The sequence below is a fragment of the Ursus americanus genome, chromosome 18 (assembly GCF_024610735.1).
Source record: "Ursus americanus isolate L20-20 chromosome 18, mUrsAme1.1.p, whole genome shotgun sequence".
NCBI lineage: Eukaryota > Metazoa > Chordata > Mammalia > Carnivora > Ursidae > Ursus > Ursus americanus.
Genome location: NC_142144.1, coordinates 2,297,485 through 2,310,040, shown reverse-complemented (window position 1 = coordinate 2,310,040; position 12,556 = coordinate 2,297,485). Strand labels below are relative to the sequence as shown.

General features: G+C 61.2%; 1 protein-coding gene across 3 annotated transcripts in view; it reads left to right on the top strand.

Moving 5' to 3' along the window:
- Window positions 1–10,301, top strand: part of OLFM1 (olfactomedin 1) — a 36,777-nt gene extending 26,476 nt beyond the window's left edge. For all 3 annotated transcript variants that reach the window (XM_045813700.2, XM_045813699.2, XM_087869213.1), the window contains exons 5-6: window positions 3,104–3,210; window positions 8,637–10,301. In XM_045813700.2, coding sequence (XP_045669656.2) covers window positions 3,104–3,210; window positions 8,637–9,311 — 782 coding nt within the window. In that variant the 3' untranslated portion in view covers window positions 9,312–10,301. The remainder of the gene's footprint in view (window positions 1–3,103; window positions 3,211–8,636) is intronic.
- The last annotated feature ends 2,255 nt before the right edge of the window (window positions 10,302–12,556 follow it).

Here is a 12,556-nt window from a genome sequence, read left to right as displayed (position 1 = left end):
CCCCGGGCTCTGGCCTGGGCTCTGGAGGGCGAGGCCGGCCGGACGCTCCCAGCTGGGCGCTCTGGCCCCGGAGCTCCGCCTCCTCTGAGCTGCACCTGCGCAGGGCGGCTTCCCGAGCCTCCCCCCCCCCCCCCCCCCCCGCCACGAGCATCCTGAGCCCTCGTGACAGAGAGGGACACTTTCCTGAACTGAATGTGCCAAGACTCCTCCGTGAGGCTCTGCCATGGGGCTTTTTTAGATCCTGTCAGCTCCCGAGGTCTTGGCAGAACCAGTCTGGACAGAGAACCAAAAATAACTCCCTGACTCAAGGAGGGGGGGCAGCCTCCTGCCCGGTCAGCCCTGGAGACGAGAGGCTGCAGCCCGTATTAGGAAGAGCAGGGCTCCCAGGCCAGGCAGACCCTTCTCCGCAAGCTCTGACCAGTGATTTCAAGGCTCCTCCTGGGGGTCCCCAGAGCCAGGGTGCACGAGGGTGAGGGGAACGGAGAGCTCAGCCCGGGGAGGGCGGGTGTTGGTGCTACTGCTGACCCTTCCCCTCCAGATCAGACCTGACCTGCACCCTGCTTCCTGCAGTGGCCGGCTCCCCAACTCTGCCCCAGGCCCGAAGGCCCACCGTGGGCAGGACGCAGTGCGGTGGTCTGAGGCAGCCCTGACCCCGACTTTTCTCCACATCCTTGATCTGAATCCACAGTCATGGTAGCGGTTGCCGCGTTCACGCCAGACACCCTTCTAGAAGCTCCCCACTTCCTCAGCCCCCGCAGCTGCCCTCTGGGCTTACAGAAAAGGCAGACTGTACCACACTCAGAGAAGGGTGACCCTGCTTCACCTCCCGTCCCCTCTGCTGGGGCACACGGCGAAGGACATCTTGAGGGTTTTCTGAGAGATGAATCATTTTACCTCCAAGTACCTGAGAGATGATTCACTCACTCATTCATGGATTGTTCCGTGGCAGAGCCTTGGGGGACCAGCCAGGGAGTGCAACAAGCTTGTGGCCTGGGGCTGCAAGACCTGGACACTGGGGTCTGAGGCCCCAGGAAATGTGTGGTCACTGGCTTGAGTTGGGGAGGACAAGGTGGGCGGGGTTCCGAAGGCAGAGGTCTCAGGTAGAGGCCTGGGTTTGGGCAAAGCCGTAGAGGACAGGTGAGAGGGCTGGGGGAGGACACTCCAGGTGCAGAAGCAGCCTGAGCAAAGGCGTGGAGGCGGGAAGGGCCAGGCGTCTGTGCCGGGCTGGGGCGCGGGCCCGCCATCTCCGCCCGCTGGGTGTGATGTGGAGGACAGACATCTGGTCTCCTTCGGGAGGTCATCCAGCACAGGGGGCCGTGGCTGCGCAGACTTGGCCAGAGCCTCGGTGTGAGTCAGCAGCACACTGGATGGAAAACCCACAGGCCCGCCGGGCTCCCCGAGTCAGGACACCCTTGGGGGTGATGACTCCTCCTTCCGGGCGCCGGCAGGACCACTGTCCCCTGGCTCAGTGGTGGGGAGGCTCTGGCGGCTGGAGGTGGCCCCTGTCACTGTCTCCCAATTCCCACCCAGTCCAGAGAAGCTGCTGTCTCCCAGGGGCAGCCCAGAGCCCCTAGGTCGTAGGAACCAGAGAGTGCAGGGGGACACCAGCCTTGAGCACCCCCTTTTTCTTCCAGTCCCTGTAGACACTGGCAAACCTTGGATCTTTCTCCCATCCCCCTTGTCCTCCCACAGATGGGGGACGTGTGCATGGGGCCCAGCAAACTTGCTCTGGTTCTTAGCAGAGACGCGGCCCACCTGCCCATCCACCACCAGCCCCACAAGCAATGACTCCTGCCAGGAAGCCGGGCTGTGAGGGGACAGTATTTACGTGGGAGAGCACAGGATTACTCCCGAAAGAGGAACAGACAGGAAATCCGGAAAGGGGAAGGGATAGGCTGGTAGAAATAGGTGTGGACCCAAGGCAAGGCGGCGCCAGCCATGAGCAGGGCGGTGCCACTGATGGGGGTGTGGGTGCCAGCACCCCCGTTCCTGCCTGCAGGCGGCTAACATCCCTCCCCGCGCTCTCTGCGCTCCCGCCAGCACGAAGAAACAGGACTCCAGGCGCTGGGCTGGGGTGTCAGGGGTTGGTCTTCGCAGTCCTGCATGGTTCTAATGCAGAAACTCACCCCACTTCCATTTCTTAGAGAGACCATCTTCTGAGGCCCGGCCCGCTCTCAGTTCTGCAGGATTATCCCGGCTAAACCGTGTCCCTGGGTTAAGTCACTGACAATCTTCTGAAAGCACCCAGATCTCCTTGGGACCTTGCTGACTGCACTGTGTGCGTGTGCGGGCTCCTAGGGCCCAGCAACGCCTTGCCCTCCGGGCTGGCTGGGATTCCTTTAATCTGGAAGACCCAAGTGGCCGCGGAGTCTCTGCTGGGACGTCAGGTGCAGCCCGGCAGGCCCACGGGGCTGTGGGAAGGCGCTGGGTCCCCGCCTCCGCTGTGCGGGTGCTGGGGTGGCTCTGGGTCCCTCCCTCCCGGCGTCCCTCCATGAGACGGGTGGCACTGAGGCCACATCTGCAGCCCCATCCGTCCCGCTGCCCCGCTCTGTCCGTGCCTCCGGAGTCCCAGCTCTCTGGCCGCAGGGGGGGGCCCCCGCCCCAGGCAGAAGGGAATGTCTCCCCCTGCGGGAGGTTCTCTCCCCTCGTCTGGTTCTAACTGGCCGAGGGGTGCGGAGCAGTGAGCTCGTCCCAAAGGAGCCAGGTGGTGCTGTGCACGGAGTCCTGTGGGGAGTCCCACCACGTGGGGCCTTGCGATGCCCTCTCTCCCGCCGCCGTGCCCGCTGCCCAGAGGACAAAACCGTATCTTGACGAGGCCAGTGCCCTGCATGTCCTGCCGTGGCACCTCCACCCCCGAGCCCCTTGGGACACGGGGAGTGAGGCAGGGAGGTAGGGGAGCTGTTCCTCCCTCTCCCTGTGCTCCCTGGCCTCGGGGGCTCTGTTTGGGGGCGGATGGGGAGCTTCTCCGGCCTTTGGGGCTAGGGGTGTCACCAGGAAGAGTGGCACCCTGACTGAAAGGGGCAGAGGGGACCCACGTCCTCCTGCAGTGGGTGGTCAGGGTCGGACCAGGAGCTCACCTTCTGCTCTGTGCCCTGTCTTCCAGCTTGTGGCAAGCTGACGGGCATCAGTGACCCCGTGACCGTCAAGACCTCGGGCTCAAGGTTCGGGTCCTGGATGACAGACCCTCTGGCTCCAGAAGGTGATAACCGGGTAAGTGCCTCTTCCGCCAGGCCTGGGTCTGGGGGTGCCGCGGTCCCCCATGGGGCCGTCCCCTGAATGTCTCTCACTCCAGTGCCCGTGTGCCCACCTACGTGGAAAACCACGCCAGCAGTTGTGGCTGGAGCCCCGCTGGGCGCTCCTGGGGGTTTGTTCCCCGGCGGCTTTGGGGAAGGACTCTGGTCCTGGCTGAGGTCCCTGTGCTCCCCCGGAGTCGCAGACCACAGGGGTGGGGTCCAGTAGGGGACCGATGGTGGGGTCGTCAGAGCAGGTGGAGCCCCGCAAAGCCCCCCTCCCCCCCCACCCCGGGCTCCACTCTGCCTTTCCAGCTGGAGGGCAGGGGAGGGGAGCTCCCAGACACTCCCAGCCCCACCCCTGCCCCAGGTGGAGCTCCTCTCAGGCCTTAGTTCAAGGGCATCTCATTGGTGTTTCATTTGTTATTCAAGGCTGATGGAAATGCATGTTCCTTTCCGATTTAAGGAAGAGGCTGGGTTCTTTTTCTCCCAGGCATTACCCGCCTGGGTAAAAACTCAGAAAAGGAGAGAAAAGCAGGGCCTGGGTTGTGTCTCGCGAGCCCCATTGGGGGTTTGGGGCTGAGGGCCGGCCGGCTGAGCGCGGGGACGCCCGGGTAAGGCTGTTCGGTGGTGCTTGGAGCCTCCGCCAGAGGCAGACTCCCCTGCGGCTCTCAGGGGACGAGGGGCACCATCTGGGCATGCGTCCTCTGGCCATGCGCCCGCTTGCTGGCTACGCTCCAGGGCGTGAACAAGCCAGAAGTCTGGGGCCACTCCCACCTGCCCCTGCTTTCAGGGGCTGGCAGGACGTTCAGAAACTGACCACTTTTTAAGAAAATCTCTGCTCTTCCTTCAGGCAGGATTGAGAGAGGGGCTTCTAGGCCTTGTCTGGAGGACTCTTAATGGGAAGGAAAGGGTGGCTCCTCTCCCCGGAGATTTCTGGTCTCCACGGCTCCCTTCCCCCACTGCCACACCTGCTGGCCCCAGGATGCAGGCAGCATCTCTTGTGTTTCGGAAGTGAGGTGGCACCGCACTTCCTCCTGGGGAAGGTGGGCATGGGGCGGGGACCATGGGGCACCTGTCTATGCAACCCCTGTCCCCCGGCCCCGGAGCGGCTCACACCAGCCTGGGCTGCGGAGGATTCTGGAGAGTCCGTCCCGGACCGCAGACCCGGGGTGCAAGTGCAGACAGGTGTTTGGAGGGTGGTTTCTGTTTTATTTTCTGGGTTGAGTCGGAACAGTTAGCTGGTGCTTGCAAGTTCTCTGACAGTCTAAGGGGCTGTAATGCCGATCGGTCTCCTGGCCTCATTCCCCGCGGCGAACCCCAGCTCTGTTCCGGGTTTGGTGACGGTGAGACGGCAGGGCTCCGCGCCGGCACAGCTGAGCCCTCTGCGTGCACGGAGATCCCTTAGTATGAGAGGCTCCGCGGTAGCACCGTGACACGCGTGCCGGGCCCTTGGGGAGCGTTCTGCGTGCCTGTCCTGGTTGGGCATCCAGCGACCCTCAGCGACCTGCTGGTGTGGAGGTCACCCTCACCCCAGCTGTTTGATGAGAAAACCCCGGTGCGGTCTCGAGCCCACGGTCCTGGGAAAGGCCGGTCCGTGGTTTCAGTAACAAGCGTCTACAGCAGGCGCCCTGAGACGGCCCAGTCCCCCTCTCCTGCCTGCAGTCTGCCCACCACACACGCCCCACACACCGGGGTCTGGGGGCTCGCGCCCGCGTCCAACACCACACGCATGCCTCTGGCCCCTGCAGTGATATCATTTTCCTTTGTTGTAAAGAGCACTGCTCAAAAGATCCCTTCTCAGATCCCAAGTATCGGGGCTCCTGGAAGCCCAGCTGTTTGCCCCAAACGGGGAGGGTGTTGGTTCGCAAAGCTGTGGAGGGGTAGGAGATGCTGCCGATAATGGGACACCTGTTTCTGCCTGATGACTGGGTCGCCCTCCAGAAAAGGAGGCCCCGGGGATGGACGGAGTGCGCAGAGAGAGGGCGGCAGGAAGAGGCCTCCTTGGGGGGCTGCTGGCTAGGGGAGGGGGGAGCCGAGCTGGCTGGTGGGACGCCGGGCAGCTCTGCCCCACACCTGTGTGGTTTGGGCCATTCGGAGCCACGTGCTCAGCACAGCCCCCTCCACCCCCAGCCGCTGAGGGGCGCGTCCCTGGGCCCTGCCACTGATCTGGAGGACAGCTGTTTTGTTTGGATCCTTTTCATTCTCCCCTCCCATTTTGGTCACACATGCAGGAAAACAGTAACTTGTTCCAAAGGGAAACAAGAATCCATGTCAGCTTCGGGGCAGGCTGCCACGGGGGTGTGGTCAGAGGCACGTGGCCAGAGGCTGGGGAGCAGGGAGCGCTGCACGGGGGTCCCTGGTGGGGGCCCGTCTGGGGGCTGCAGAGGGGCGGGCATGGCTCACTGCCTCCCGACGCCTTTGCTCTGAGCTGCTAGAACAAGGTTAGCTCAGGATGCGTTTGCGCCCTTCCTTACTTGACTCCTTTATTAAGCACCAGCTGTGTGCCAGGCTCTCCGCTGGACTCTGGTGTTCTTCCACCATGTCTGGAAGCTGCCTTCTCTCGGTGGTGACTGGCCCACGTGCTTCTGATGGTGCTGGGGCTCCAAAGCTCTCACCCTGATGCCAGGCTGTGCCCCCCCCCCCCATGCAGGAGACCTTCCTCCCTGACTCTGTCTGGAGTCCACACCTTCCCTCCTATTGGCTGGCTTCGGCTGTAGACGTCCCAGGCCAGCTCGCATCAGCCCCTCTGTGTCTACGTCTCTCCTCTTCTTAAGACACCACTCATTGGATTTAGGGCCCACGCTAATCTATCTTGAGATCCTGAATGACATTTGCAAAGCTCTCTTTTCCAAATAAGGTCACATTTACAGGTTCCTGGATGTGGACATATCTTTTGGGGGGCCACAGTCACCCCACTACAAAATTGAGACCTCCCTGTCTGGGCGTAGAGGGGGTGTAGGAAATGCCCTTCAGGAGGTGGGCATGATCAGTGGAGAGGGGGACAGCACGGTGGGAGCGGCAGGTGCGGGGCACAGAGCACCAGACCAGAGGTGTCTGAGAGCTAGGGACTTGGCCTGGCAGGTGCAAAGGCGGCCGGATGCTGCAGGGAAGAGCCTGGAGCTGAGGAGTCAGGTTTACAGAGGAATGATGGTCTGGATCGCAGTTCTGGAAGGTTCAATCAGGCGGCACCAGGCATGGGGGCGAATAGGGAGCTGACGGCATAACAGAGGGCAAGGTGGCACAGACCATAGCAAGACGGCTCAGGCTCCAAGCCAGAGGGTCCTGCCTTGCCTGCACATTGGAATCACCTGAAACTTTAACCAACACACGTGTGGCTCTGTCCCTGGAGTCTGATGCAATTGTTCTGGGAAGTGAGCGTGCCCGGGGGCTCAGAGGGCAGCCAGGTTCCAGGCTCTAGGAGTTCAGATATGGGGGTTCTGGGCGAGGCTGGAGAGTCGGGGGAGGCCTTCTGGGGGTGATGGGATTCTCTGTGAGTCTTGGGACTTGGATGGGAGGGGAGAGAAAGGCATTCCGATCCGGAGATCACAGTGAACCCAGAGCGGTGCCCACTGTAAGGGAAGGGGCACCTTATCTCAGGGCCCTTCAGGGCTGCGATGCTGTGCCTTCTTTCTGCAGAGGGGCTTTTCATTGGTGTCTTACGGCCACCAGGCCAAGAGCTGGTCTTAAACATTTAGTGTCCTGGGCTGGCTTTCCCTCCCGGCCTAAATTGCATTTTCCAAAAGCATCTCCCGGCCTAAATTGCATTTTCCAAAAGCATCGTGCCCTGCGTCCGATTTGCTAATTTCCGGGAAGAGGCAGTTTACAAATCTTGAGCAATTTGGTGCCCATTTCACCCATCTCTGCACACGGGGGGAGGCACTGGACCCTGGGGTCCTGGTGTTACAGGCCCGCTCATGGGGGCGGAGACATTTGTGCACGTTCAGGAACACGTCCGTGCTGAGAGCGGGAGAGAGGCGGCTTCAGCGGGCCTGGGTCAGGAGAGGGTTCGAAGGGGGGAATGTTGTTTGAGCCGGTCTTGGAAGAAGCACTGAGCTCCCTGTCTCAGGAGAGAGCCAAGGGGAGGCAGGAGGGCCAGTCCTCGGCAGCGTGATCATGGCCTCCGGAACCCCTGGCAGCCCAGCACCTGCCCGTTCTAATCCGAGACCCATATCGCGGGGGGCTGGTCTGCGGAGGCTAAGGGTAGTAAAAGCCTCAAACGAGACCCAGGTTTTTTTTTTTTTTAATCTCATTAAAAACAAAAAGCGCACCTGCCTCTGAGCATCTGAATAGGAGCCTCAGGAACAAGGTTAGGATTTTTTCTAAATTTTTAATGCGTGTGTAATGCCGTGTCTGAAAGGCCCGCATCCTTAATCTCTCCTGCAGCCGGCAGAGCCTTGACGGGTAAAGCAGCTGTCCTGCTGCCAGACAGATGCACTGGGGACGGCGCTAGCCGGGCAGACCTCTTCGTGTAACTGCATTGCTTTCTAATTTGCTCCCATATTGGTTGAAAATGACTAAAGCGTTTTGTACAAAGTCTAGACAGTTTCGCGTCAACTAGCATTTAAGCAATAATCGGAAATCTCTTCCTCTGTAACCCCAAACGTGAGCCAGCACTGGGTTTGCTCCCTTGGTGGCTTGTGACCCTCGGGGCCTTGCACGAAGCCCTCGTGCTTCTTGGAGAAGCAGCCCGGGGGGTGGGTGTGACCGTGATTCCACGTGAAGTGCCCCAAGTGCCCTGTTAATGCTCTCCTGCCTGGCAGACAGGGCGCCTCAGTCCGGGCCGCTGTGGCAGCCTGGCGGGACGAGAAGACCGACGTCCGGTGGCCCCTTGCACGCGGGAGGTTGCCCTTCCTGGTGCCCTACCTTGGTGATGGGTCCCCACGCCACAGGAGCCACCTGCGCCTGCGAATGTTCTCCTCGTCCAGTGTCGTCTTGCTGGCTTAGGCGTTCGTGCTCTGATGGAGTTCCTTCCTTCCCCATATAAGTGGGAGCACCTGCTGTGTTCCTGGCCAGGGAGGCGTAGTGAACCCACAGCCTGGACGCAGCCTGAGCAGAGGGGCGGGGGGCGGTTCTGTCGCCACCCATGTCCCCGACCTGCGGGGTGGCTGCAGCCCAAGCTTGTGGGCTGCCAGTCCCCAGACCCCCTTCCCAGAGAGTGCCTCCCCATCCTTTGTCTTCACCGGGCCTTCTTTCCCAGCGGAGACAGTCCTGTTGGCTTTGACGCGTACCCTGTGAGTTTGGGGGAAGGACATGAAGTGACATTGCCTGGTCTTCATCGTCCTCCCCTGGTTCTCTCGGCTCCGTCTCGAGGTGCCGGGCCGCTGCTGAGTCCCGTGGGGGAGCCCCGCCTGCACCCCCAGAGCCACTAACGGGTGTGCCCTCTCCCCCCCACCACCCCCGCAGGTCTGGTACATGGACGGCTACCACAACAACCGCTTTGTCCGCGAGTACAAGTCCATGACCGACTTCATGACCACGGACAATTTCACGTCGCACCGCCTCCCGCACCCCTGGTCCGGCACGGGGCAGGTGGTGTACAACGGCTCCATCTACTTCAACAAGTTCCAAAGCCACATCGTCATCCGGTTCGACCTGAAGACGGAGACCATCCTCAAGACACGCAGCCTGGACTACGCCGGCTACAACAACATGTACCACTACGCCTGGGGCGGCCACTCGGACATCGACCTCATGGTGGACGAGAACGGGCTGTGGGCCGTCTACGCCACCAACCAGAACGCCGGCAACATCGTCATCAGCAAGCTGGACCCCGTGTCCCTGCAGGTCCTGCACACCTGGAACACCAGCTACCCCAAGCGCAGTGCCGGCGAGGCCTTCATCATCTGCGGGACTCTCTACGTCACCAACGGCTACTCGGGGGGCACCAAGGTCCACTACGCGTACCAGACCAACGCCTCGACCTACGAGTACATCGACATCCCCTTCCAGAACAAGTACTCCCACATCTCCATGCTGGACTACAACCCCAAGGACCGCGCCCTGTACGCTTGGAACAACGGCCACCAGGTCCTCTACAACGTCACCCTCTTCCACGTCATCCGGTCCGACGAGTTGTAGGGGTCCCCGCCGCAAAGCCCGGGGGCCAGGCCTCCCCCACGCGGACACGCCTGTGGAGCGGCCGCGGAAACAACCTCCCGATACTAATCATGCTAATTTTGAGACCTCGGCAGCGGCGTGGGCTCCAGCACCGCGCGGTGGCCTCACCTCTGTGCGCCTCTGGTTCGAGCGAGAGGGCGACACACTTGGGAAGAGACACATCCCCCCCCCCCCCCCGTCTTTGCAGCTGGAACTGCAGTCCAGGGATCCCTGGTCCCCTCTCCCCCGCCCCGCCGCCCCCTGCCCGGCCCCCTTTCTGGTCAAATAACCTACAGAAGTAAGGCAACGACTGTTGGCCCGTTCTCGCCCGAGAACAACCACTGTTAGGTCGCATGGACATTTCCCCCAGATCGCGCTCAGCTCCGGTGGGCGTGCCTGCGTGTTCCATCGAGGGCCCGCGGGCCGGCCGCGCTCCGCGAGTGTAACTCATCCCATCACAGCTGCTGTCTCTCGACCGCGTGTTGTGTCTTAGCTGAGCTGCGCGGAGGCCCCGCGGCCCCACGGACCCGTGTGCGGCGCCTGCCGGCGGCGGCCACACCCACTTGTCTGAGCTCGCGTCCCCCGTAGATATATCGTGCCGCGTCTGTCTGTCGTTTCCTTGAGGTGGTAGCTCTGTGTTCCGTTTATGCGCTGGGTGTTGTAAATGCCGTGCTGTAGTTTGGACTTAGTAAGTGGATGGTTTTTGTTTCTAAAAAGAAAAAGAAAATTTCAGTGTTCACCCTTAGAAAGAGGTAATCAAGTTCATGTTGATAATAAAGGAATTACTCTTCTTGTTGTTAAATTACCTGAGTAACGTACCCGCGGGTAGGAAGGGCTTATCTAGGGAAACTGTTTCTGCTGGGGAAGGAACGGTTCCGAGGGAAGACTGCGTGGGGAGCACAGTTTGAAGCCAAAACGAGGGAACTTTGTACCGTCCGGTTATTGAAGGAACAATAAAGATATTAGGAGATATCTTCGCTTCGCTTGTCATTTCTGAGGTTTTAAAGACAATGAGGCTCTCCAGAGCCCTGGGGATGTTTCCCAGAGTCCGGGTGGGGCTCTCCCGAGAGGCCCCGTCTGGGGCACGTCCTCCATCGGGTCCCCGACCCCCACCCCCCAGAAGCCAGAGGACAAGCCTGGGGCTCTGCACCCCCTGGGGTGAATCCGAAGCCGAGACCGCATCGCCGGAACCCCACCTCACTCCGCCGTGGGGGTCTCCTCCAAGGGTACATCTGGACGGGGTCTGGGACAGGCACCCACCGGAGATGGGGTGGGGGCACCCGTGGAGAAGCTGCCGAGCAGTCAGAGGAGGTAAACCAGGCCCCCCTGGCCGGCTGACTCAGTGGGGCTGTGGTGGGTCCAAGAGGTCAGCGGCTGGCTCTCTCTGGGACCTGGGTCCCCAGGCCTCGGACACAAAGGACCTTGCTCACCCGCGGGGCCCGGGCCAACTCACGGGCTGTGCCTGTCGAGGAGGACATGGGTCCTGCCTCAAACCCTCCCCACCCCAAATCCTTTCCTGCTTCCTGGTTACTGCTGGGCCCTCCGCGTCCTTCTGCCAGGGAGCTCAGGGATACCCTGAACTGTATGACAGGAAAGGAGGGGCGGGCAGGGGGAGGCCTGGACCTTAATTAGAACCTCTTTAGCTGGACGTCCCCTGTGAGCAGGACGGCTCTCCTGCCTCGGCAGGACGAGCTTGCAAGCAAAGCTTGTAGGAGGGGGAGACCGGTGCACACTTTCATGTTCTTACAAAATTTCTTAGAGTGAGGCGTCCAAACTCCTCCCCGTGAGAGATGGGAGCTGGTTATTCGAGTTTCGGTAAAGCCACAATTCAGTCCACAAGGCCACTGGCTACTCCTGGTGTGATGGAGATCCGGCCAAGCCCACTGGGCAGGGGCCGCCCTGTAATCACAGCTGCCAGGGTGGGCCGATTGCTTCCTACTTCCCCCGAATGACAGAGGGAAGAGCAGACGTACAGACAGATACCTGTTCTGAGTTCTAGAAACAAAATAACGACCCAAGAGGTGCAGAATGGATTTGCTGTCTCGGACGGAGTATTTGCTAGGGAAAATATGCCTCCAGGATATTAAATACACAAGAGAAATGGTTCCATCCGGAGAGCAAATAAAACAAGCGGCCAGCCACTAAATCTCCCGGATTCCAATAACTGAATATACTGGCTGATGGCAGAACATCTGTGGATGAATTTTCTTTATTAAAAGTCTGGCTTGGAATCAAACCCATGGTTCTTGGGGGGTGGGGGGGGCTCGGAGGTCGGGACACGAAGCACTCAGTTCTGAGTGCGGCTGGGCCCGGGGCTTCCCCATTTCTGAGAGCCCCCTCTGGAAGGAAGTCCGAACTTGTTGGCCCCACGCGCAGGTGCCGTGGAACCCGCCGTGGCTCCTTCAGACCCCGGTGCCCGCGCAGAGCTCCCACGTGGCCCTGCGAGGAGCCCTTCCCCTGCCCACGCCCTCGTGAGCCAGCCGGAAGGGGCAGCTGCTGTGGGCATGGCGGCCAGCTCGGGCGCTTGGGAGGCGTGGGGTCCCACGCGCGGGGCCCGAAATGGGGGGCAGTGGTGGCTGCAGGGTGCTGGGCACACAAGATAGGCAGGAGGTTGTTGTCCTGGTGGAACCTTTAACTGAGTTCCATTTGAAGGTTACAAACAGTCTCTGGAGCAAAGACCACGTAGGTGCCGACAGAGCACACATCCTGCCCCCACACGCCCCTCTGACTTCACACCACCCCGCAGAAGAGGCACAACTCCCTGTCCCCAGATCGGGGAACTCGGGCTCCAGAGGCCCAGCCATCTCTCGGGCAGCTGAGCTTCCAACCCACGAAACGGCGTCCACGTCTGCAAGACGGTGTGGGCCAACACGGAGAGGCATCTGAATGCTCCGGACCCTTGCGGGCCACTGGGCACAGTGAGTGGTTGTGTGGGTGGGGCTGAACCGAGGACAGTGAACGGTTCCTCGGTGCTCATGGGGAAATGAACCCCCCAGAAGCAGCTGCCCGAGGATGGAGCGGGATTTGGGTCATTGCCTTGCCCAGCCACCTGTGTTGGCGTGGCCCAGAGAGACGTGGCACCTTCCCCTGAAACATGACCAGGAGGAAGTAGCCATGGGAATGTCCATGCCACAAGGAGCGAGGCTGGATTCCCGGGCCTACTGGAAGGGGCTGCCCGGGGCCGGAGGAACCCGGGAGCTGGACGGTCCCTCTGATGCTGAGCGGAG